Consider the following 26,134-nt stretch of genomic DNA (forward strand, 5'->3'; position numbering starts at 1 on the left):
TTTTTGTGTATGTGGATATAAATCTGGGGAAATATCCATAGCTTTCATCAATCAAATTCTCCACAGGCTCTGAAATTGAAAGAAGGTTAAAAACCACCGAAGAAGAGTTATGAGGCTGTTGTAAACTGCAAGAAATAGTTGAGAGTTTGCGCTAGGAAATGTAGAGGACTGAGGTGAGCAAGGGACGTTCTAGAGAAACAGGAAAAGGCTGTCCATGGGATGGGAAGTGGGGAAAAGAGTTTGTTTAATATTTAAATGTCTCCAGCATAGTGCTTAAGCTTATGGGCTGTGGAGTCAGACTGCCTGGGACTGAATCCCAGCTCTGCTGTGTGTCCTTGGACAACTTACTTTACCTCTCTGTGCCTCAGTTTCCTTTCTCTTGTTTTTTTGGCTGCGCCACGCGGCACACAAAATCTTAGTTTCCTGACCAGGTATCGAACCTGTGCCCGCTGCAGTGGAAATGTGGAGTCTTAACCATTGGACCAGACCGCCAGGGAAGTCCCTCAGTTCCCTTTCTCTAAAATGGGGCATAATAGTAACTACCTCAAAGGATCATCTGAGGACAGAGTGAGATAATCCATGTAAAGCCTTCATACTGTACTTGGCACATAGTAAGTGCTCAATATATGTCAGTCCTATGTGCCAGGCTCTATGCTAAGCACTGGAACACCAAGGAGAACGCAGACAGTTACTTGCCCAAAGGGATCCCAAAACCTAAGGGGAGCGGGGAGGGTGCTGGATGAGAAGTACAGCTTTCAGGAATAAAAGCTGAGAACAAGAGCCAAAGGGATTTTCATTTACCACCTCAGAGTGAGTTAGGAACTAGAGGAGGGCTCACTAATATGAAAACTTTGTCAGCTTTGTAACTTCCTCACTTTTTTGTATTTTAGTACCAGCCCCTCCCCCCATCTACTTCCCCACACTGATTAACAGTGAAGATCCTCCACACCGAAAGTGGGTGTGTGTTCTTGTTTTTGGGGATAGCAGGAAGGCTGATTGTTGGGGAGGCCATAGGGAATGGAGTGGGTGAGGGTGACTACTAAAGGAGAGGAAAAAGGTCCAGGAGAGAACACGGAAGCCTCTGGCAAGACTCCCTGGTGAGAGCAGCCTAGGGCTATGCCCGCTTTCTCTCACTGCTAGTCACCATAGAAAAACAAGAGATGATACAGTTACTAAACGAGTAGATTACAAAGCTTGGGAAATCTCCACAGCAGTGGTCCTTGGTCTGTGCTTCCTGAATCATCTTGAGTCGATGGTTGTTTGGAGACAACGAATATGCTTTTTTATGTTCTCCAAACAGTAGTCATGCCAAGCTAAAAATCCCAGGAAAGAAGCAGTTTTGGGGGAAAAAGATAATGAGTTATTATTACTTGGACTGAACACCCCTGAGATATCGATGGGACCAATTTCAGGCAATTGGTGGCTATGGAGAGATCGGAAAACTTTGGCTGTGCTAAGAACAGTCTCCAGCCCACAAAGAACTTTCTCATGTTTTCTATCTTGATACAATCACAACCCTGTGGGTTAGTAGGGCAGAGGCTATTCCCATTTTTACAAATGGACCCCTCACCCTCACCACAAAATAACACCAAAATAAGCTCTGAAAAGTGAAAAGACTTGTCCAAGTTCACACAGCTGGTGAGTGGGTGAACTAAGATCTTTTAACAGCAAAACTAGAGCCCTTCTCTTTAAACCATGAGCCTTGGTAAATTGTGATCAGTAGATCCCAGTCATATAACCCTGGATAGTTTACAAAGCACTTCCTCATGCAGAATTTCATTTGCTTTTTACAACAAAAGGAGAGGGGCAGGGCAAGTATTTATTACCACCCTCACCTACAGATGATTTCACCATCACGCAAGGACTTCAGCTGTGACCGAACACAAACGCATCCATCCCAGGCTGTGGCTAAAAACTGGGATGAGCACACAGGCGACACCTACCCACACTTTCAGGCAAAATATGTCCTGGGTCTCCTTCCCCGCTTCCTCCCCGCACCCCCCCCCCCCGCCCCCTTCTCTGGTCTAAAGCCAAAAACTTCAGCTTTAAGGAGAAACAAATGTTTTGCAAAAGGCAGACAAGTTTCGAAAGCATCTTCCTGTCTGCACTTCTCATTTTACTATTCTACTGCTCCCTTTCTGGCTCTCCTGAGGTGGGGAGATGTGGGAGCACTAGCAGGGAATTTAAGTGTGGTCCTCCAGCGTGCTGGGCTGAAGGCAAAGGGAGACTAGAAGGTCTACCCTGTGATTTCCAGTGGACATTGGGCTTCTGAGGTACTATGGGACTGCCCAAGTCCACAGCTACATGATGGGACCGCTGCTCCTTCTCCATATGAGTGAGGAGCCCTTCCCAGGAGGGCAGAAGGGCCTAAGCCTTCAGAGGCAATACAAGCAAGGTCACAATTTCTCTAGTTGTGGCATTTCCTTTCCTCCCCAAGAGAGTATGGGACAATTCCGGGGGAGTGTGGAATGTGGGACCCAGATGTTCCCAGGCATGACCTCTGCAGTGGGTGCAGTTTCCTGCAGTAGAAGATGAACTATATCCTTGCCTGGCTCACCTGGGTATTCCCAACAGGACTTTCATGCTAATGATTTCCTAAAAGGCCCTTTAAAAAAAACACAAGTTGTTTCAGCTCCCAGCTAAATACTCTTCTGCCCAAGCTAGGCTTAAACTTAAGCAATGTTTCACAAACCTGAGAAATGAAAGGAACTCCTAAAGAAAAAAAAAGAACCACAGTTGCTGAGAATAAAGCTGTGGATCTCCTGGTGATCAGTAGACTCCAAAGTGAAAAACATCACCTTAGTAAATGACAGTCTTTTCTATGGAAATGTCCTTTAGTTGTGAATTATCACCACAAAAATTAAATTTTGTGTTTCTGTTAAAATATTTTGGGGGGCTTCCCTGGTGGCGCAGTGGTTGAGAGTCCGCCTGCCGATGCAGGGGACACGGGTTCGTGCCCCGGTCCGGGAAGATCCCATATGCCGTGGAGCGGCTAGGCCAGTGAGCCATGGCCGCTGAGCCTGCGCGTCCGGAGCCTGTGCTCCGCAACGGGAGAAGCCACAACAGTGAGAAGCCCGCATACCACAAAAAAAAAAAAAAAATATTTTGGGGACTTCCCTGGCAGTCCAGTGGTTAAGACCCCGTGCTTCCATTGCAGGGGGCACAGGTTAGATCCCTGGTTGGGGGAACTAAGATTCTGTGTACCACGCGGCACGGCCAAAAAATATATATATAAATAGTTTGCAAGTTATTGTAAAAAAAAAAGCAGAACAAATCACTAGATGTAGTAAAACTTCAGAGCCCCAAGACTACATGGGTACACCTCCATAAACAACAAAATAATAATACAAGGTGCACTGTCATGTTTTTCTCCATTTTTGAAATGTATTTTGTTGCTTAATTGTTCATTTCCTGTGCTGAAATAATTACATGTGCCTTTGTGTATTTTAATAAACAACCATTTCAGGGGCAGATAACTAGATCTAAATAATTTGTCATTGGCACTGAAGCTGGCCTCATGCCTCCCTCTCTTACAAAAATTCTAATTTATGGAAACAACTGACTTTACAGAAGATTGAGGGAACACCATGTCAGAAAATTACTCTCTTTGGAATCACAGCTGAAAATAAAGATGCATCCTAAGGCTCTTTAATGCTTTTGTGTGGTTTTTTTTGCTTTCTTCTTGCTCGTCCCTTTTCTTTCTGCTGATGTCTCTTCCTTTGGTTACACGAAGTGTTTTGAGTTTTCTAGAATGAGGACCTCACTATAATGGACTCCCAAATTCTTGTTCATTATTAATTACTCTTGGAAATAGGACCTGTGAAATTGAAATCATCCTGCCAGGCACCAAGCTAACCAGACATCCGCCCTATTGAAATCTAATCCACGTTTTGATAGGCTGCCTTTTAAGGTAGAGGGGTGTCTTCCTGTGTCCTTATAGACAGACAGTGAAATGGGGTTTCTAGGAGTGCAAAGAGACAAAGCTGTCAATTCATAGGCCTGAGGGGCTGGAAGGAATCTTGGAGGCTGTCAGTTCAACTTTGCAATCCATGAAGTAATTTATTCTGCTCAAGTCTGCAGCAGCCTTAGAGCTCTGAACTCTACTAAAATTATTCTCCAGTGATCACTCAGCCAGAATGGACCTGGGAACACGTGAGATGGTCATTCTCTGGGCCTTAATGATGTCCCTCTGGCCCTTCCATCTCCCCTGCTGTGGAGCTCAGGTTCATCACTATGGCAATGGAAAAGTTGACATTCTTCTACTCTGATTCCACCAGCCCCCAGTTTGTGGCAATAGTCACATGACCCAGCACAGCCAGGGGCATGACCTCTTTCTCTCCTGGGAGAGAAGGTCAGGGGATCACAAACCCAGGTGCCAGGACCAGACAGGTAAAGCACAAGAGTGGAGTGGCTGTGCATAAGACCACAGGGGCTGGGACTTCCCTGGTGGCATAGTGGTTAAGAATCCACCTGCCAATGCGGGGGACACAGGTTTGAGCCCTGGTTCAGGAAGATCCCACATGCCGTGGAACAACTAAGCCTGTGTGCCACAACTACTGAGTCTGTGCTCTAGGGCCCGCGAGCCACAACTACTGAAGCCCGGGCACCTAGAGCCTGTGCTCCGCAACTAGAGAAGCCACGACAGTGAGAACCCCACACACCCCAATCGAGAGTAGCCCCAGCTTGCTGCAACTAGAGAAAACCCGTGGGCAGCAACGAAGATCCAGCGCAGCCAAAAGTAATCAACTAAAGATCCCACATGCCGGGCTTCCCTGGTGGCGCAGTGGTTGAGAATCTGCCTGCTAATGCAGGGGACATGGGTTCGAGCCCTGGTCTGGGAAGATCCCACATGCCGCGGAGCAACTAGGCCCGTGAGCGACAACTACTGAGCCTGCGCGTCCGGAGCCTGTGCTCCGCTACGGGAGAGGCCACAACAGTGAGAGGCCTGCGCACCGCGATGAAGAGTGGCCCCTGCTCGCCACGACTAGAGAAAGCCCTCACACAGAAACGAAGACCCAACACAGCCAAAAATAAATAAATAAATTTAAAAAAAAAAAAAGATCCCACATGCCAAATGGAGATCTTGCATGCGGCAATGAAGATCCCATGTGCCTCAACTAAGACCCTACGCAGCCAAATAAATAAATAAATATTTTTTAAAAGTGGCAGTTGCTGTCAGCTCCAGCGCATTTTAGCCACGTAGGGATGTGGACCTAGTGTTGCCAGATCTTTCAGTTTTTCAAGAGATCTGAAATCCAAACTTTTTTGAAGCGTCCCAATTTTTAAAACACCATGTGAACCACTAAAACATATCTGTAGACCAGATTTAGCCCATGGCATATCCATTTGTTACCTCTGGGGGTTAAAGGCTTTCTCGCTTTCTGACTGTGCCCATTTAGGCCCATCTGACATAATGGTACATTAAAAAAAACACAAGTAATTCAGGGATAACAATGGAGTGACATCAAGCAAATCTGGGAGGTTTACAATGAACTTTTGCAGTAGGTGTATAGTTGATTTATATTTTTTTTATTGTGGGAAAATGCACATAATAAAATTTAACATCTTAACTATTTTAAGGGCACAGTTCAGTGGTATTAAATATATGTATAATTTTGTGCAACCATCACCACCATCCATCTCCAAACTCTTTTCATCCTGTAAGACTGAAACTCTATACCCATTAAACTCCCCACTTCCTCCTCCCCCAGCCCCTGGCAACCACCATTCTACTTTCCATCTCTATGATTTTGAGTACTATAAGTACCACATAAATGGAATCGTACAGTATTTATCTTTTTGTTCTCAAGTTTCATCTATGCCTAATGAAATCTGCATCTTGCAGATTTTCTTTCCTTTTTTTTTTTTGGCTGCACCATGAGGCTTGTGGGATTTTAGTTCCCCAACCAGGGATGGAACCCCGGCCCTCAGCAGGGAAAGTGAAGATTCCCAGCCACTGGACTGCCACAGAATTCCCGATTGTCTTTTTTTTTTTTATCTTATTTATTTATTTTTGGCTGCGTTGGGTCTTCATTGCTGCACACGGGCTTTCTCTAGTTGCGGCGAGTGGGGGTTACTCTTTGTTGCGGTGCATGGGCTTCTCATTGCGGTGGCTTCTCTTGTTGCAGAGCACAGGCTCTAGGTGCGAGGGCTTCAGTAGTTGTGGCACTTGGGTTCAGTAGTTGTGGCTTACGGGCTCTAGAGTGCAGGCTCAGTAGTTGTGGTGCACGGGCTTAGTTGTTTTGAGGCATGTGGGATCTTCCCAGACCAGGGCTCAAACCTGTATCCCCTGCATTGGCAGGAGGATTCTTAAGCACTGTGCCACCAGGGAAGCCCCCCAATTGTCTTTCTTTTTAAAAGCTAATTACTTTAAACAATATTCCAATGAATGTATATACCACATTTTGATTATCCACTCATCCATCAATGTACATTTGGATTCTTCCATGTTTTAGCTATTGTGAACAATGCTGCTATGAACATAGGCGTGCAAATATTTCTTTGTGACTCTGTTTTCAATTCTTTTGGGTATGTACCCAAAAGTGAAATTCTTGGATCATGTGGCAGTTTTATTTTAATTTTTTAAGGAACTGTCATAAAGTTTTCCACAGTGTCTATACCATTTAACATTCCCACCAAGCACGTACAAGGGTTCCAATTACTCTAAATCCTCTTCAAGGCTTATTACTTTCTGTTTTTCTGGGTTTTGTTTTTCGTTTTGTTTTGTTTTTGATAGTAGCTATCCTACTGTGTGTGAAGTGTTAACTTATTGTAGTCTTGATTTGCGTTTCTCTGATGAGTAGTGATGTTGAGCATCTTTTCATGTGCTAATTGGCCATGTGTATATCTTCTTTGGAGCAATATCTATCAAGTCCTTTGCTCATTTTTAGGTAGGTTTAGGGCTTCCCAGGTGGCGCAGTGGTTGAGAGTCCGCCTGCCGATGCGGGAGATGTGGGTTCGTGCCCCGGTCCGGGAAGATGCTGCAGAGTGGCTGGGCCCGTGAGCCATGGCCGCTGAGCCTGCGCATCTGGAGCCTGCGCATCTGGAGCCTGCGCATCTGGAGCCTGTGCTCTGCAACGAGAGAGGCCACAGCAGTGAGAGGCCCGCATACCGGAAAAAAATAAATAAATAAAATTAGGTAGATTTTTTTCTTTAAAACTTTTTAAAAATATTAATTTATTTTCCTTATTTTTTTGGCTGTGTCAGGTGTTAGTTGCAGCACACGGGATCTTTGTCGAGATTATGGCGCGTGGTCTCTGCTGTGCTCAGGCTTCTCTCTAGTTGTGGTATGCGGGGTTTTCTCCTCTAGTTGTGGTGGGATGGCTCCAGGGCACGTGGGCCCTGTAGTTTGCCGCACGCGAGCTCTCTTGTTGAGGCGTGTGAGCTCAATAGTTGTGGCACGCAGGCATAGTTGCCCCGTGGCATGTGGGATCTTAGTTCCCCAGTCAGGGATCAAACCCTTGTCCCCTGAATTGGAAGGCAGATTCTTTACCACTGGACCACCAGGGAAGTCCCTATGTAGGTTTTTTGTTGTCGTTAAGTTTTAGGAGTTCTTTATATATTCTGGATATTAATCCCTTATCAGATCTATGATCTGCAGATATTTTCTCCCACCCTGTGGGTTGCCTTTCACTCTGCTGACAGTATCTCTCTCTTTTTTTAAAAATAAAATTTATTTATTTATTTACTTATTTTTGGCTGCGTTGGGTCTTCATTGCTGCGCGCGGGCTTTCTCTAGTTGCGGTGAGCAGAAGATACTCTTCATTGCGGTGCGCGGGCTTCTCATTGCGATGGCTTCTCTTGTTGTAGAGCACAGGACAGGCTCTAGGCGTGCGGGCTTCAGTAGTTGTGGCTCACGGGCTCTAGAGCACAGGCTCAGTAGTTGTGGAGCACGGGCTTAGTTGCTCTGCGGCATGTGGGATCTTCCCGGACCAGGGCTCAAACCCGTGTCCCTTGCATTGGCAGGTGGATTCTTAACCACTGCACCACCAGGGAAGCCCCTGACAGTGTCTTTTGATGCACAAATTTAAAAAATTCTTATGCAAAAAACAAAAAAAAAAAAACAAAAAACAAAACAAAACAAAAAAAATTCTTATGAAGTCCAATTTGTCTATTTTTTCTTTTTTGCCTGTACCTTTGGTGTCATATCCAAAAATTCAGTGCCAAATCCAATGTTGTGAAGCTTTTTCTTTCTTCTTACGAATGAGGCAATTTATTAACCCATCATCGTTTGTTCTAACACTTCTTGTTGGCAGCTGCCACCTGTCCAGAGATTCCATCCAGATCTCTCTGTCCGTGAGGTGTTAGTTTGAAGCCCCCATCTTGGTCCTTTTCCACCATTTTTAGCCCGTCCAGGGCTTGGAGGACCCGACGGGCCACGCTCTTGGAGCCTCTGCTGAAGTGGCTGGGCATGACACCATGTCTCTGACACACCTCATAGATCTTGGTCATGGAACCAACCCCAGCGTCACCCTGGAGGTATAGGTGCCATGCTGTGGAAGCATCTTGTATGTAGAACCAGTTCTCATCGTAGGGAGAGAGCTCTCTATGCTTGGCCAGCTTGACAGTGTCCACCCATTCAGGGACTTTCAGCTTCCCGGACTTTTTTTTTTGCAGTACGCGGGCCTCTCACTGCTGTGGCCTCTCCCGCTGCAGAGCACAGGCTCCAGACGCGCAGGCTCAGCGGCCATGGCTCACGGGCCCAGCCGCTTCGCGGCATGTGGGATCTTCCCGGACCGGGGCACGAACCCGTGTCCCCTGCATCGGCAGGCAGACTCTCAACCACTGCGCCACCAGGGAAGCCCTTCCCGGGCTTTTTGAGGAAGGCTGCCAGAGCTCTGACGAACTCCTGCTGGTTCACGTTTTTTACAGTAACTCCAGGCATCGTGCAGCCTCCAAGCTGCCAGCCAGGGGAAAGGTTGTTGTGAAGCTTTTGCCCCATGTTTTCTTCTAAGAATTGTATAGTTTTAGGTCTACAGTTGATTTATATTTGAACCACAATACATAATGTCTGAATGTCCCCATACTGGAAAGTTATAAGTCAAATACAGTTGATGCAAATAGGGGTTACTGCATACTGTAGAATTAACCAAACAACCAACAGTAAGTAAAGGATGGTAATAAACTTTTAGTAGGACTTCCCTGGTGGTCCAGTGGGTAAGACTCTGTGCTCCCAACGGAGGGGGCCTGGGTTCGATCCTTGGTCAGGGAATTAGATCCCGCACAAATGCTGCAACTAAGAAGTCCACACACCGCAACTAAAGATTCCTCGTGCCGCAACTAAGACCCATTGCAACCCAAATAAATAAATATTTTTTAAAAACCCTAACTTTTAGTAACCGTAATTCTAAAAACAATATCTGGTATGGAGGTCCCTCAGAAAATTTAAAATAGAACTACCATATGCTCCAACAATCCCACTTTTGGGTATATATCCAAAAGTATTGAAAGCAGAGTCCAGAAGAGATATTTGCACAGCCATGTTCTTAGAAGCATTACTCACAATAGCCAAGAGGTGGGTGAACCCAAGTAACCATTGATGGACAAATGAATAAACAAAATGTGGTAAATACATGCAACAGAATATTATCCAGTATTAAGAAGGGTGGAACATGCTTCCACCCTTGCTTCCACCCTGCCACATGCTACAGCAGGGATGAGCCTTGAGGACATTACAATGAAATAAGCCAGTCACAAAAAGACAAATGGTGCATGATTCCACTTATATTTGGTATCTAAAGTAGTCAAATTCATAGAAACAGGAAGCAGAATGATGATTACTATGGGTTGGGGAGAAGGGGAAATGGGGAGCTGTTGCTTAATGGCTATAGTTCCAGCTTTGCTTGAAAAAGTTCTGGATATCTGTTGCACAACACTGTGAATGTCTTTAACACTCCTGAACTGTACAGGTAAAAATGTTAGATTTTATATGTTTTTTTGCCACAATTAAAAAAAAGAAAAGCATAAGCGACACCTGCAGTAACTGAACACCACACGAACTCAAGACTGTACTGATGGTGCCTTTTCCAAAGCTGCTGGAATTCCAGAGTCTGAAGAGTATGTGCCATGGGAAAGCTGAACTCCAGTGGCTGCCAGACTGCTTGGAATTCCAAATCCCAGGCCTCAGTCAACCCTACTGCCAGTCTATCTTTAGTTTATGGAGATCAAAGGCGCTCTTAACTCAGTAAGGGCCCCTGAGTGGTCACATTTTACCTGTGAGAACTGAAAAAAAGAACTTGCATTTTGGAGTCCATTCGTGCCCATCGCCAGACTAAGCTTTCAGAGTTACCCTCTGGACAGCCTGCCTAAGTTGAGGCTGTTGTCTGCAGCAGGCTGCGGAAGGCGAATTTTCACAGCAGCGGGACGTTGCGACCAATCATTCGCATTCCTCAGATCAAAGTCCCCTTTCCAGACACGCCTGAGCAGGTGTTATGTCTGTTCTCAAGCAGAAAGCATATTCTGGAATCACGGAGTCAATTTTCAAAGCGAAGAGAAAGGCTTGTGGAAGGCATCGCCCCGGGTTTGTCCAGGGACTAACCAAGCAGCGCCGGTTGAGCAAATTTGCTGTTTAAGAGATTCTCCACGGCCCTTATCTCCTGCCCTTTCAGCTTATCTGTAATTGATTGATTTCCTTCGGGGAGTTTTGCCCCACCGCGCCCAAGGCCTGACTCGCCCTTATAAGGGGACGCTGAAGTCTCCATCCCCGCTCCTACCGAGCCCACATGACCTAAGCAGGGTGGGTGGGATGCGGAGCCTATAGAGTAGGTCCCACGGACAGGGATTTGCATCAGACCTGGGCTCCCCTCCGCTGCCACTATCTGTGTGACCCGTGCCAGCGGCCCTTCTCTCCCTGAGAGTGTTCCCAGTCTCCTAAGTGGAGCTAGTTCACTTCTGCTTTCCCTCCTCCCGGGGAAGGACGTGCCCCGCACACTGGAAAGCCTCCTGAGGTAAATCCCTGGCCACAAAATCACAGCTGTTGCCCCTCGTCCCGCACGCCCGGCGAGACAGCGGGCGGACAACGCGCCGCACGTGACCTCCGGACCCGCGCGGCCAGGCCTTCGGCATCGGGGCGTGGCCTCCAGGGGAGGCCGAGCGGCGATTGGCCTGGGGGCGGGGCCCTCGGCGTGCGCGCGGAGGGAGAGGGGCTGGGGGAGTGGCTCGGTGGACCGGAGCGGGCTGCGATTGGCCTGAGACGCGTAGGGGCGTGGCCGCGAGCGGCGGGCCGTGGGTGGGGCGGGAGGAGGCGGGAGTCGCGGCTGCTTGCGGTGCACCTGAGAGCCGACGCTCGGGTCTTCGAAGCTGCGCCCGCCGCGGTCCCCGCCGCCATGAACCGCTTCAAGGTGTCCAAGTTCCGGCATACGGAAGCTCGGCCGCCCCGCCGCGAGGTGAGCCCGGCTGCCATCGCCCCTTGCCCAGCGGCCACCCCTCCCCCTCCTCTGGCCCAGCGCGGGGACCCTCCCCCCGCCCCGAGCCCGCCTGCCCAGGCGCGCCCCCTTCAGGCCCGGGGCCGTCGTCCGGGCCGTCCGTCGCCGCGCGGTGGTTGGAGCCTGGCGCTCCCGGGACACTCTCTGGCCTCGCCATGAGCCCTGCGGTCCGCTGGGCCGGCCGCCTCGCACCGGGACCACCGAGGCGGCGCAGCCAGCCCAGTGGGGCCAAGGCCTGAAGCCTGCGAGGCTGCCTGCCTTCCCGGCTTCCGGTCGGCCTCGCCCCGAGCCGGGCGGCTCCTCCTCCCTGCCGCCCCGATCGCCCCTGCCCGGGGCTGGGGTGTGAGAGACATGCCCCTCTCTGCCCTGGTCTTGGCGAGTCTGGGTGTGTCAGCTGGAGAGGGGGAGCTCCTCGGCCAGAAGCGCGCTCCTCCCTCGGGTTTCCGCTGGCGCTTCCTCTCGCGGCTGGCGTGAGCTCTTCCCCTATTCGGGGTGATGCTGCCAAAGGCTGGGTGGGGCCTGGGAAGCCCGAGCAGGTGGAGCCCAGAGGAAGAGCTGAACCAGGTGGTGGAAGGGCACCTCGGTCCCTTGGAAGCGCAGCAGGCCTGATGAGGGGTGTGCTTCAGAGATGATGCCATCCTTGGTCTGCAGCGAAACATTATTTGTGAGGCCTGTGAGTGTCTTCCAATAATGAAGCCTAGGAACTGACCTCTGGTGACCCCATCAGGGACCATCTCACATGAGGGCAGCCTGGAGCAAAAACCCGGTTTTTATCCTCTGGATCATATTTCCTGGGCACGTCCCATGTGCTGTGTCCAGCTGCTGGAACCACAGCAGTGAACACGACAGCATTTTCCTTCCTCTCTGATGCTTAGTCTCTTGAGGGAGACAGCCAGAAAGCAGACAGGCATGCAAGGGCAATGCAGGTTTTAATAAGTGCACTGAAGATCACACATGAGGGGCTGGGATGAAGATGGAGATGGACCTAGAGGTGGGGTTAACCTCAGTAGGATAGTCTGGGAAGGCTGCTGGGAGGAGGTGACATTTAAGCTAAGTCAGGAAGGGTGAGAAGCAGCCAGCCGTAGGAAGAATGGGGTGAGAAAGAGCCTGGTGGAAGAAGGAAAGTGGGCCCGGGTGGATGGAGGGCAGTGACAGGGAAGGATGGTGTCAGATGAGTCCATAGTGGGCCTGCAGAGCCCGAGGGCCACAGGAAGAAGTTGGGTTTTACTCTGAGTGCAGTGGGGAGCCATCGAAAGGTTGAAGTGGGTGTGGGGGGCTGGTGGTGGAGAGGTTCTCACATTTGCATTAACACCGTTGCTCTGAGTGCAGTAATGCTTGGAGGGGTCTGGAGTGTACTTGAGGAGCTCTGGGGCTTGTTTCTGGGTGGATCTCAGTCCAACAAGGTAAACAGACAGGCATGGAATTAGGGATTACAGGGAGAGCTTAAAACGGTTTATATGTTAGGGAGATGGGAGAGCAGGTGATGGGTTCTCTTCAAAGGTATTTCCTGTCACTATATTTGTACAGTAAACATGAATCAGGAGGGGAGAATAATGCAAGATGGTAATGTTCTACCCGTGGCAGGTGAACATTGAACTAGAAACTTGGATGGTGGGGGTGGTTTCCAGGACACTGTGAGTGGGTGGGCTGGGAAATGTGGGTGCTCGATCGTCAGGCAGCAGGGATGCTGCGAGGTGCTGAAACCAACAGGAAACATTGGGACCCCGCCGACCTCCGTTTTAGAAAAAGTGTTCCTCTACTCCTCTACGTATGTGGGTGTTAACCTTATTGCCTTTTTATGGGGGTGCATCGTTCACCTGACTATGGGACTTCGTGGAAAGGCCTTTATTTTCCCCTCTCTTAGCTTGAATGTTTTCTCCTGGGGCTTGGAAGAGACCCTGTACTTGGTGGAGGCCTTGAGCAATGTAGCTGAGGAAGTCAAGTCTGTCTTCTACCTTAGGTGCTTACTTCTCCTTTCTCTGCTTCTCTCCCTTTGAACAGAATCAAACCCCTCCACCCCCGACCAACACACACACTGCCCAGTTAGCCTCTTGACTTTGTTCAGCCTAAGCTTCCTTCTGACAGCTTCGTCCCCCTTATTAGAGAACTTATTTAATAAGGGAAATCAACTCCTTAATGACAGGTTATCATTTCAAGGACATTTTGCATTTTCTAAGGGACTGTGTGAGTGGGGACAGGGTTTGATCCTAAGGAATGCATCTCTAATGGTGCAGCTTTAAGGTAGAGTTCCCTGGATTATGCCGTATGCCCTACCCCTTGCTTTAGGCAGAGCCCTGGCCAACACGTTTTTTGTTCTTTATTTTCAGACCTGGATCAGTGACATTCGAGCAGGAACTGTCCCCTCATGTGGCAACCATATCAAAGCCAGCTGCAGCTTAATTGCATTCAACTCTGACCGTCCAGGTAGGGAGGTGAACATGGTTGTGGGAATTCAGACATTGTCACCCTAGGTAGGGTGGGGCCAGAGGCTTGGAGGGGCCTCTCAGGACTCAGAGGTCAGCACCATGAAGGCCTTAGACCCCTGCAAACTGGTCAATGTGCAGTAGGCAGATTGCCTTTGCTTTGGGCATTGCCAGCACACTTTGTATAAACATGTTGGCTTGGTCTTCAAGAGCTTGGCCTGGAGGGTGGGGAGGGGGCTGTCGCCTTTGTTTCCAGCTATCCTCATATGCAATCCACTCCTCTTCTGGGAGCAGCTGGGATCAATACAAATGCAAAGCTCCCTGTGTTGGTTGAAACTCTTTTGGTTGTCAGTGATAACTCAGACCTCAAATTGACTTAAGCAAGAAATGGATACCTTTTTGGTTTATAGAACTAAGAATTCCAGAGGCTTCAGGCAGAGCTGTATCTCACTGTATCCTGATCTCTCTCCCTGTTCCTCAGCTCTGCTGCCCTTGGGTGAGGGCTTCTTTCTCAGGTAAAGCTGGGAAGGTGGCAACTGGTAGCCCCAAGCTGACTGCTTATGACCCACAGTGCCTTAAAGAGACAACCTTTTACCCTAGTGTCTTTGCACAGTCGATGTCACGGAAGGCTCTTGTGTGGGGCAGGAACCGAAACCTCTGCCAATCACTCTGTCCCAAACGGTGTGGCCTTACAGTTGGTGGAGGCTCTGGGAAGGTCCAAGGCTGAGCATTTGGGTCTTGTGTGCTCTGGGAGTCCTGGGTAACAGATCCCTATTAGGCCTGAAGTCAGAGTCCCCGTGTTTGTTTGACAGGCGTGCTGGGCATCGTGCCTCTGGAAGGCCAGGGAGAGGACAAGAGACATGTGGCCCACCTGGGCTGCCATTCAGGTGAGTGGAGACTGGACCCAGGAAGCCTGGAACTTGCCCTTCCCGACCTGGGGCCAAGGATTCATACTCACCTGGTCCCACAGCCCTGTGGCTGGCTGGATCCTTCCTGTTCTCCTCACTGTGCCTTCTGACAGATGGGGTCCGGATTGGAAGGCTGGTTCCTGGTTGAGAATTCTGCCCTGGGCAGAGAGGAGAGAAGCTGGGTGCTCCAGGTGGTCAGGCTGGAAGGAGGGGGATATGCACCGGCCAGTGCCAGGCTCCAGGCTGATGCTCCCCATCACTGCAGAAGACTCAACCCTATGTGGTTCTTAGCCCTGTGTGCTCACCTGGAGCCCAGCAGATCACCTCTCACCACCAGGCATCCTCTCCAGCCAGGCTGCGCGGGGCGCTCCAAGGAGGGGGCTGGTTGGGCTGCAGGGCCGGAGATGGGCCCTCACAAAGAGAGCTTTTGTCCACCACTACAGCTGCTTCTGGGGGCGCCCAGCAGTCCATCTGGCAGCCTGCCTGCTTTGAGGGAACAGTTTGCTCTCCTTGGGCTACAGCAGCGCTGGCCCAGCTGCCTCCCATTTCCCTGTCCAGCTGCATGGCCATGGGCCCAGACCCTCTGGACTGCGCTCCTGGCTGCCTGTTGGGCAGCCTTGGGTGAGGGAAGGGGGCTGATCCTTCGTCCCTGGTCTGGGTGTGCAGCTCAGTGTAGCAGTCCTGATGAAGATGGTGGTGGTTAATAAAATGACAGTAGTGAAGACTGATGGAGAGCTCCCTGGGTGCTAAGCGTGTATCTGCGTTTTTTCACCTAATCCTTTTTTAAAATTTGAAACAACTTTATCGAGGTATCATTTACATACTATAAATATTACTTGTTTTAAGTGAAGGATTCAATGACTTTTATTAAAGTTACAGGGTTGCATATCCCACCATCCAGTTTTAGAACATTAGCATTATTCCAGAAAGACCCCTTGTGCCCCTTGGCAGTTAATGCGTTTCTGCCTTGGGCGCTGCAGCCTCAGGCATCCGTTGATCTTTCTGCCTCTGCTGCAGGGGCTGCAAGCTACTGTGTGGCCAGATCTGGCCTGCTGCCTGTCTTTGTAAATAGTTTTATTGGAACACAGCCACGCCTCTTCATTGACTTACCGTCTGTGGCTGCTTTTTCCAACAACTGCAGAGTTAAGGAGACAGACTGTATGTCCCTCGAAGCCTAAAATGTTTCCTATCCCAACCTTCACAGAAAACGTTTGCTGGTTTCTGCTCTACAGACTGGCCTTTTCTGGACGTTTCACATAAATGGATTCACACTATACATAGTCTTTCGAATCTGGTCTGTTACGTTTGGAATGATGTTTTTGCGATCCATCTAATGTTGTAGCACGTAGATGAAGTCTGCTTTCTCATCCATTCTCATCCCTCATTTTTTTTTTGGCTGCGTTGGGTCTTCGTTGCTGCGCATGGGCTTTCTCTAGTTGTGGTGAGTGGGAGCTACTCTTTGTTGTGGTGTGCGGGCTTCTCATTGTGGTGGCTTCTCTTGTTGCAGAGCACAGGCTCTAGGCGCGCGGGCTTCAGGAGTTGTGGCACGCAGGCTCAGTGGTTGTGGCTCACAGGCTCTAGAGCTCAGGCTCATTAGTTGTGGTGCAGGGGCTTAGTTGCTCTGCGGCATGTGAGATCTTCCCAGACCAGGGCTTGAACCTGTGTCCCCTGCATTGGCAGGCGGACTCTTAACCACTGCGCCGCCAGGGAAGCCCCCCGAAGTAGGTTTTTTTTTTTTTTTTTCCGAAGTAGGTTTTTAAATAACCAGTTTTTCAGCTAAGGAAACTGAGGCTCAAAGAGTTAAAGAATTTAGCAGTGTTGGCATTGCTGCTGGCAGAGCCAGAATCGGAACCCAGGTGTTTTTAGGCACCATGCTGTTTGCTTCTTGATGCTTTTTCCTCATGGGGAAGTGGCCTCAAGTTGGTGTTGTCTGCAAGGTGGTGGGCCCCCTGTTACTGGGGAACCAGGCTTGTGTTGGCAGATCGTAGCCTCACTGTGGCTCCAGCTATCCAGAGCCTCTCCCTGCAGGAGCAGCCTTGCCAGAAAGCTGCTCTGAGGGTAGCTGAGCTCCAGCTCCTCAGAACCTGCTGTCTGGGCACCAGGCACTGGTCTGCCCTCTTAGGTGCTGGTGGGGTGGGGGGAACTGTGGTGGCCTGGGTTCTGGCTGCTGCCCTGACTTCAGGGCACCCTGCCTTCAGGGGCACCTTCTGCCTTTTGGCTCAGGGCCAAGTGGCCCTTTGGTCCAGGGGAGCAGAAGGCTGGGAAGCATCTAGAGAGTGTTGCTGCATGCCTGGGCTGTGGGGTGGTGGCTGGGGGCCTGCTCTGAGTTGGGAAACACTGTGTGTTGTGGTGAAGATGGAGGTTCTGAAGCTGGACTGCCTACCTGACCCTCAGCCTTGCCCCTTCTTAGCTGTGCAGCTATGGGCAGGTTACTTAACCTCTCTGTCCTCGTGTCCTCTTCCTCCAGTTGGGGATGACACCACAGTGCCATCCTGATGGGTTGTTGTGAGGATTTGGTGAGATAAACACACACGAAGGCCACAAGCCTGCAGGCACAACTGAGCACTCAGATCGGCCACATCACCACTGCTCATTCCCTTGGGGGTGCCAGCGTCTGCACCCAGCCTGGGCCCTGCCCTGTTCCGTGAGGAGCCCGCAGGGTGGGGTGGTAGGGCTTCCGTGGCCAGGAGTCCGGGTTAGGGCTGTCCCAAGGTGTGCCTCTTCCCGTCTGCCCTTTCTCTTCCTTTTTTTTTTTTTTTTTAAGTTTTTAAAATTTTATTTATTTTTTTTGGCTGCATTGGGTCTTCATTGCTGCACGCAGGCTTTTCTCTAGTTGTGAGTGGGGGCTTCTCTTGTTGCGGAGCACGGGCTCTAGGCACGCAGGCTTCAGTAGTTGTGCCGCATGGGCTTAGTTGCTCCACGGCATGTGGGATCTTCCCAGACCAGGGATTGAACCTGTGTCCCCTGCACTGGCAGGTGGATTCTTAGCCACTGCGCCACCAGGGAAGTCCCCACCCCTTCTCTTCCTTGTCTCCTCTGGCAGGATGCCCAGGGTCAGTCTCTGGCCTGGGAGGAAAGTGTACCTGCTCGGCCCCCCTGGGGAGGCTGGCAGTAGGGATGGTCACTGTGCTCCTTGCTCTGGTGACTTGGGCCTGGCCGTCCTGCTCACATCTCCACTGCCCCCACACCTGAGCCCTGGCCTTGTCTCTGTCCCCCTGAAACCCCCAGTCTCACTTCCCCTCTGGGCTCTGGCTCACTCCAGAGCCCCACCTCACTCTGTGCCCCACCTCCCCTTCCGACCCCCCGGAGATGAGCAGTTTAGGTTCTTTGGTTGCAAAGAACTGAGACTAACTCCAGCTTGCTTAAGCCAGAAAGGGATTTGGGAGACTCTTGGGGAGCTTCCAGAACTGAAGGAGCAGCTGGACGCACAGGCCTTAGGAGGGTCCTGGCTTGAGAGCTGACAGCTCCCTCCCAGCTGGCTGCTCTCCACCCAGGCCAGTCCCTAAGGCACCCTGTCGCTAGGCTTCCCATTCCTGGTTTAACTCCCTGCAGAGAGAAGCTGGCTGCCTGGGCTTGGGTCAGGTTCACTCCTGTAGGTGGGCCAGCCCTGGCTTGTCAAGGGGCAGAGAACTCCTAGGTCAGGCATGTCACTCCAGCCCCCTGCCTACCCGATGTCCTAACCTGTGCCATCCTCCATATTCTCCAGGGCCCACTGTGCCCCCTGCAGGAAGCCTCCTCTGACCCCTGACCTTGGGGACCCCCTGAGTTCACAGCCCGCCTCTTGCTGCATTTGCAGAGAAGTGTGTGTCTCCCTGTGGATGTGATAAGCGTCTGTTAGGGCTGGATGGCCTCCAGTCTGTCCTATATGTGAATCCTGTGGGGGCCGGCGCTTGTATCCATTCACCTGAGCTGGGTTCTGGATTTTGGGCGAATGCAGGTACCTGGTGATCCAAGGAGCTTCCTGCCTATTATCCTGCCAACCTCCCAGTGATGGGCCCTTGACCACCCTGGGATGCAGGACTCTTGGGGATGTGTGTTGCAGGCGGGGGCCTGTAGCATAGGCCTGTGGTCTCTAGAGGTGCCCTCCCCTCGAGGACTTTCAGCCTGCTGCCATGTAGGCAGAGGGGTCAGCTCAGAGGCCCTGGGCCGTGGTCCCGGCCTTGGGAGAGGGCACGGTGGGCTGGAACAGGACATTCCGGCGGGCCCACATCTGGCCCATGTCTGGCCCGTGTCAGCTGTTTCTCTCCCTCAGACCTGGTCACGGACTTGGACTTCTCTCCCTTTGATGACTTCCTCCTGGCCACGGCCTCAGCCGACAGGACGGTGAGTGGAGCGGCTGGAAGAGCTATTCCAGGCCTTATGAGCCACCAGGGCCCTGCTGGTTTGCAGTCCAGCCCCTCCTGCTAAGTTCCTCAACCCACGCCAGCTCCCGTGTGCTCCCGTGCGCTTACCCTGAGCTGTGGCCATGACCTGCGTTCTGCTGCTCGGCTGCCTGAGGACAGCAGGCCTGTGGTGCTGGGGGAGCAGTGCGCTTGGCTCTCCCCACTCCCACATCTTCCCCTCGGCCCCTAACCACACCTTGTGACCCTGAGCCCGTCCCCTCCCTTCCCCTGGGGTAGGGGGCAGCCGGGGCAAGGCTGGCTGGAGGCAGCGAGGCCCCTCCCAGTCCTGGGCTCACGGACTCGCTCTTTCCTGCAGATGAAACTCTGGCGACTGCCTGCCCCTGGCAGGGCACTGCCCTCAGAGCCTGGGCTGGTGCTGGGCCCTGAGGACGTCCAGGTGGAGGTGCTGCAGTTCCACCCCACCGCAGATGGCGTCCTGGTGAGCGCGGCGGGCAAGACCGTGAAGGTCTGGGATGCCGCCAAGCAGCAGCCCCTCACAGGTATGGGCCACACTCACTGTCCCTCCCTGGGCAGCCCCGTCTGGCAGCACTTTGTTCCTTTATGATTTTGGTAACATGACTTTTAAGACACGTAACAAAGTTTCACATGTATGTGATATATATACATATATATACGGGTGTGTGTATGTGTATGTTTGTATATGTGTGTGTATATATTACATATAATTTTACAAGGCTTGTTACAAACACCCCATCCCTCCCTAAATCCCATAGACATGTGTTTTCATCTCACTTAGCTGTTTTTTCTGCTTTTTCCTCCATATGTCTAAGTAACTTACTTATACTGTTATTTCTTGAATTGTGTGACATTTCAGTTTTGAAAACAAACTACTGATTTCTCCTCTAGGGGATGAGAATTTTGCTGTTTCTACATCCCCTTCCCCCTGGTGCTGCTTCTCTTATTTTCCCAGTGTATATTGTCCTGGTCCATTTGGGCTGCTATAACAAAATCCCACAGACTGGGTGGGTTATAAACAACAGGCATTTATTTCTCACAGTCCTGGAGGCTGGAAGTCTAAGATCAAGGCACCAACAGATTCAGTGTCTGGTGAGGACCTGCTTCCTGATTCACAGATGGCCGTCCTCTGGCTGTGTCCTCACGCGGCAGCAGGGGTGAGGGAGCTCTCTGGGGCCTCTTTTATAAGAGGCCTAATACCTTTCATGGGACTCCACCCTCATGACCTTATGAGCAGCACCCTCGCTGCTGCTGCCCCTTTCCCGGAATTACCCCCAAGCCAGGCTCACCATGGTGATACCCCCACTTCTGGGGCTAGCACCAAGGGCCGACAGTGTAACGGGGTGTCTGAGGGACTCCCTCCTGACTGAGGAGCCGTCTTGTGCCACTTGCCCCCAAAGTGCTGCTGGTGCAGTGGAGGAGACCACCCTAACCTGGTGCAGGCCACCTGGCAGTGTGTCATCAGAGTCACCCCAGCTGTAACTAGCATCTCTCAAGCCCTTCTCGTGTGCCCAGCGCTGTGCTGAGGGCTTCACGTGGGGGGGTGTTGCCGTTCCCTGCTACAGGTGAGGTGAGGTTAAATAACTTGGCCAAGGCCACAGTGCAAGCAGGTGACAGGGCTGGGATTAACCTCGGGGGAGTAGACCTTGTCATAGTAGTTTCCTATTGCTGCAAATAGAATTACCCCGAAACCTGGAGGCTTATAACAGCTGGTAACGTTTATCATCTCATAGTTTCTGAATGTCAGGGATTTGGGAGCAGCTTAGCTGGGTGGCTCTGGCTCAGGGCTCCTCATGAGGTTGGAGTTGAGCTGTCAGCTGGGGCTGCCGTCAATCTGAAGGCTGGACTGGGGTGGAGGGATCCGCTTCCCAAGTGGTTCACTCACACAGTGCTGGCTGTGGGAAAGAGGCCTCGGTTCTCCCCCATGGGCCTCTCTGTGGGCTGCTTGAGTGCCCTCAGTACATGGTAGCTGCTTCCCCTGGTGGACAGTCCAAGAGAGGCATCAAGGAGGAGGCCACGGTGCCATTTACGCCCCAGCTTTGGAAGGCACATGCTCTTCGTTAGAAGCGAGTCTCTGAGTCCTGCTCACACTCAAGAAGAAGGGAATCAGGCCCCACATTTTGAAAGGAGATGTTAGTTTCCTAGGGCTGTCGTAACGGAGTACCACAAGCAAATTTATTGTCTCACAATTCTGGGGACCAGAAGTCCAAAATTAAAGTGTTGGCAGGGTTGGTTCCTTTTGAGCTGTGAGGGAGAATCTGTTCAGGTCCCCTTCTCAGCTTCTGTGGCTTCAGGTGTTTCTTGGGGCATGTCGATGGCCGTCTTCCCTCTGTTCACATCATCTTCTCTCTGTGTATGCATCTTCTCTCTGATTTCCCTTTTCACAAGGACACCGTTCATACTGGATTAGGGTCCATTCTAGCAATATCAGCTGAACTTGATCATCATCTCAGGTCTCCCCAGTGGATCATCTGCAAAGACCCTATTTCCAAATAAAGTCACCTTCATAGGTGCTGAGGATTAGGACTTCAGCATCTTTTTGTGGGGGACACAATTCGGTCTATAACAGGAGGAGTGTCAAAGAATTTGTGGACACATTTTAAAACTGTCACGCTGTGGGGGGAGGGAATGGGGATGGCCCGAGTAGGGGCCCAGGGCGGGTGTGTGTGTGACATGTCCGTGGTCTGTGGGGGTTGGGGGGATGTTGGTGATTGAGCAGAGTGGGGTGGCCCAGGAGCAGGGAGCCTGGGAAGGGAGTGGGAGCGTGGCCTGAGGAGGGCAGGGCTGAAGGAAGCACCCCCCCAACAAAAGCATCCCCCCCCCAATCTGGGAGGAGCTGCTGCCCTTGCTCCTCTGCCTGAAGCACCCTCGCTGCTGCTGCCCCTTTCCCGGAATTACCCCCAAGCCAGGCCTGCCTGCGCCCGCTTCCCTGATGCCCTCATTGCATGGGACAGGGTTGGGGGGACCCTGGACCCCTCCTGACCTTGGCCGCTTCTCTGCAGAGCTGGCGGCCCACGGGGACCTGGTGCAGGGTGCCACCTGGAGCCGGGACGGAGCCCTGGTGGGCACAACATGTAAGGTAAGGGTGGGCGGTGAGACTTGAGTAAGTGCCTGTGGGGGGCCTGAGGCATGCGCAGCTCTGCCAGGGCTGTTGTGTTGCAGAGCCCGTGTCCTGGGCTGTACCTGTCAGACTCGGCAGTACTTGTGGGGCAGCAGCAAACTGAGGCCAGGATAGATGTTCACCTTCCTTGTCCTCATGCCTCTGGCTCATACCTGTCTCTTGAAGCCCCCACCCCACTCAAGAAAGACCCACACTGGACCTCTGGGGCTCCCAACACCACTCTCAGCCAGCCTCACCTGGCTGCCTGGCTGCTTTGTCCAAACTGCCTGCCTCTCCGTGAGGGTCGTGTTAGGCAGCGTCCACAAGCTGGGCACTGTGCTGGCCCTCCGGCCAGTCAGAAGGCCTCAGGGTCCTCAGTGATGCCAGGTCCTGTGCCCACTGAGTCCTGTGCTAGTGGGGGTGGCCTATGTGGGTCCAGGGATCGTACAGATAAAAGGATAATTGTGACCCAGGCTGTGAAAGAGGGACATGAGGTGCTTTGAGTGGTTGGAGAGGCCAGGGGAGGCTTGGCCTCTGGCAAGGGCTGTGAGGGAAGGGTTCATGGTGCGGGGCAGGGGGAGCGTGCTGGGGGCAGAGAGCAGAGCTGCGTACACAGAGTCGTGCTTGTTACTACAGAAGCAACAGGAAAGCACTGGAGTGTTTTTAAAACCAGAGGTGGGTGGCTGAGGTGTGAGGCGAGCAGATCTGCATTTTGAGGCTCCCCTCCTGCAGTGTTGACGAGAATTGCAGGCGGGGACGAGGGAGCTGGGGAGGAGAGAGCTGTAGGGTTGGTGGTGGGCTGTGTGTGAGGGGTGGGGGGGCCCGAGGCCGGCTCCTGGGCTCCAGGCTGGAGGAGGCCTGCCACCAAGACTGGGCACTCCGCAGGTTGGAGGTGCCGGGGAGGTCTGGGCGGAGGTGTCAGTTGAGTCCGTGCACTTGGCTCTGGGCAGTGGTCTGAGCGGAAGGGGGAGGCCTGGGTGGCGTCTGTGTTTATGTGGCACCTGCAGAGGGATGAGAGTGCCCTGAGTGGGAGAGAAGGATTGAGAGCAGAGGCAGAGGGAGCCTGAGGAAGGACCAGAACCTGCGAGGAGACGGGGGAGCACCTGGTGGGAGGAAGGAAGCCCTGAGAACTAGGCTAGAGGGCGTCCAGGGAACACGGGAAGGGTCTGAGAAGACGTGGCTGACACATACCTGTGGATTTGGGTCGTGAGACCTTCAGGAGCTTGCAGGGTGTCTGCTGCCTGAAGCTACACGTGAAAGAAGGTGGGAGGTGAGGAAGGAGCCTGCAAGGGCTCTTCCAGGAAGCGTGGCTCGGGGGGTGGGGACCAGAGCTGGCTGGGGTGGGGTTGAGGATGCCACTGAAGAGAAAATGTGGGGCCTGCATACACGGGAGGATCCTATTTCCCACTTTCTCTTCTCCCTGCCTTCTTGGAAGCCCCATTTCCTGGTCTTCATCCACTTTTCCCCCCTGTTTGGTTTATTAAACGTTAGGCTCCAGACATTGGCCTGAGCTCTGGGGGTCGAGAGGTAAATCAGACGGGGCTACTGTCCCCTTAGATCCCTAAGGAGCCGTGCTCGAGGGCAAGGCAGTCACATGGTTCCCTTGCTCGGGCAAAACAATGGTGACACAGCTTCCCAGGGACAGTGAGGTCAGGGCTACCCTTACTGAGGAGGGGACAGGTGTCCCAGGCAGAGGGACCAGCCTGGACAGAGTCCTGTGTTTGGGCTGTGACCTCCCCCTCCACTGAGAAACCCCCTCTGTGCTGCCTCCACAGCGCGCGCGCGCGCGTGTGTGTGTGAGGGGGGGGGACAGAATGAGACAGGATGGGAGCGAGGAGGAAGCTGGAAGGGAATTGTCATGGGAGGTGTTTTGATCACCCAAGCATAGTAGTTTATGCTTGTTTTACAAATTTTGGAGAGCAGTGAAAAAGTAAAGAAGCAAAAAAAAAAAAAAAAAAAAGTCACCTGTAACCCTTCCACCCAGGGACAGGGCCTGTCACCATTTTGACATCTTTCTCTCTATGCTTTTTCTATACGTGTAGGAATCATACTCTCAATGTTAGTTTTTTGTTCCACATAATAAACATTTTCTCTAATTCATCAAAAATTTAATAAATGTCATGGGAAATATTTAATCATATAGATTCACAGTTTTCTCAGTGGAGCTCCTACTCTCAGAAGCGTGGATTACTTCCAGTTTATGTCACTGTTATAAGCTGTAACGTTTGAATTATCTGTATATAGGGTTTTTCTCTGCCTTCTCTGTGAGTTTCTTAGCCTAGAGTAGGGGCAAACTTTTTCTGTGAAGGGCCAGATAGTAGATGCTTTGGGTTTTGCAGGCCAGGCTGTCTCTGTCAGTGCACCTTGTAGCAGAGCAGCAGCCATGGGCAGTGCATACATGAGGAGCGTAGCTGTGTCCCAGTAAAACTGCATTGGTAGAGCCAGGTCTCAGGCTGGATGTGGCCTGTGGGCCTTAGAGCTTGCCCACCCCCACCTAGATTCCTATGAGGGGTGTTGCTGACTTCAGGCTGTGAAGATTCTTAAGGTGGTTGATACATTTTAGCCAGCGGCTTTCCAGAGGAGGCGGCCCTGGGGCTGTTCTGTGAATGCCTTGGGCTCCAGCTTGGGCTTTGCGGGGAGACATGTGTCCGTGGGTGTGCAGTCAGCCCTCTGAGCCTGGAGGTTGAACAGAGCAGGGCTGCCCATCCCACATGTGAGTCCGCGAGGAAGTGTGCGGAAAGCCCCAGCCCCTGAGGGGGGGCCCTGCTCTTCCTCCTCCTCACAGTTCCAGTGGGTGCCTGAGGTGGTCAGAGCTGCAGCGTGTGGCCGCGGGCAGCTTGACAGAAGGGCAGCAGGAAGGGGCCTTGGTTTCCATGGTGATGGAGCAGTCCTGTGCAGACAGGTGATGTTCTGAGCAGGGACTGGCCTCAGCGATGGCCCACACATCAGCCTGCCTGGGCCACGGCCCTGGATGGGGAGGAAGGCAGCTTCTGTAGAGCTTGCCCGGGCCGCCCGCCAGCACCCCACCCTGCCCGCAGGTACTGTGGCCTGGACGGCCCTTCACTCGAGAGCTGCAACCCATGAGGCCATTCTAGCCTGTGGCCTCCGCCCTGCGTCCACTCGGCTCCAGGCCCCCAGCCCAGCCCCAGGCAGGGTGTCTAGGGAGCAGGTGTCTGGGGGCTGGACGTGGGTCGTTTCCTGTGGAGCAGCCAGAGGTGCCGGTGCTCCCCAGAGCTCCCGGCCCAGCTGGGCCTGATATGAACCGGACCCCCCAGAGTGGTCGGAACCCCCAGTGTGGTTGAGTCTGGCTTTGACGAGGCTGCGGAGGGATCGATTAGGAGGCAGGCACTCTCCCGGGGGGTCCTGTCTCCCAGGGGTCCTGCTGTGTTCAGAGGCAGCCAGCTGAGGGGTGTGGCCGGGGGCAGGGTAGGGCCAGCTGAGGCCGAGCCTGAGGCCACGCGAGGGCTTTGTTCTGAGGGCAGCAGTCACTGTGGTGGAGGACACGGTGTGGGGGTGGGGTGATGGCAAGGAGCATATCAGCCTTCAGGAGGGGGGCCAGCGCAGGGAGAAGTGACTCCCTGGGGGAAGGCCTGGCAGAGCATGGGGCTGTGGGTACCTAGGAGGGGGCCGAGGGCGTTGGGTCCAGGGACTGCTTGCAGATGCCTTGTGGAACTATGCGGGAGCTGTCCCTGTTGAGGCAAGGGGGCTGGGCCCTGTCCCCATGCTGACCAGTCACTGGACATGCGCATGGCTGTGGGCAGTAGTGCCAGGAGGGGTGACAGCTGCGAGCCCTCAGCACCCAGGGACGGAGGGCCTCACCACAAACCCTGCAGCCACGGCAGTCCCCAGGGTGCCATCCCTGGGGACAGCTTTCCCAGGATCTGGCTGCAACCTTGCGAGAGGAACCCTGGGCCGCTGGTCT

At 52.5% G+C, this 26,134-nt stretch overlaps 2 protein-coding genes across 3 annotated transcripts in view; one reads left to right on the forward strand and one right to left on the reverse strand.

Moving 5' to 3' along the window:
- Positions 1-7,065: 7,065 nt before the first annotated feature.
- Positions 7,066-11,238, reverse strand: LOC101322877 (small ribosomal subunit protein eS19). Its single transcript, XM_073792382.1, has 2 exons — positions 8,786-11,238; positions 7,066-8,601 (listed from the first exon to the last, which is right to left on the reverse strand). Exons 1-2 carry the CDS (start codon positions 8,939-8,941, stop codon positions 8,236-8,238), a joined length of 522 nt encoding a protein of 173 aa, XP_073648483.1. The 5' UTR covers positions 8,942-11,238; the 3' UTR covers positions 7,066-8,235.
- CORO7 (coronin 7) overlaps positions 11,227-26,134 on the forward strand; it is a 57,850-nt gene continuing 42,942 nt past the window's right edge. Inside the window, exons 1-7 of one of the 2 annotated variants that reach the window (XM_073792380.1) lie at positions 11,227-11,384; positions 13,751-13,847; positions 14,257-14,361; positions 14,659-14,733; positions 19,007-19,077; positions 19,453-19,636; positions 22,115-22,191. In XM_073792380.1, coding sequence (XP_073648481.1) covers positions 11,325-11,384; positions 13,751-13,847; positions 14,257-14,361; positions 14,659-14,733; positions 19,007-19,077; positions 19,453-19,636; positions 22,115-22,191 — 669 coding nt within the window. In that variant the 5' untranslated portion in view covers positions 11,227-11,324. The remainder of the gene's footprint in view (positions 11,385-13,750; positions 13,848-14,256; positions 14,362-14,658; positions 14,734-19,006; positions 19,078-19,452; positions 19,637-22,114; positions 22,192-26,134) is intronic. The other variant, XM_033839842.2, reaches the window with a different exon arrangement.

Source organism: Tursiops truncatus, chromosome 15 (assembly GCF_011762595.2).
Source record: "Tursiops truncatus isolate mTurTru1 chromosome 15, mTurTru1.mat.Y, whole genome shotgun sequence".
NCBI classification, from domain to species: domain Eukaryota; kingdom Metazoa; phylum Chordata; class Mammalia; order Artiodactyla; family Delphinidae; genus Tursiops; species Tursiops truncatus.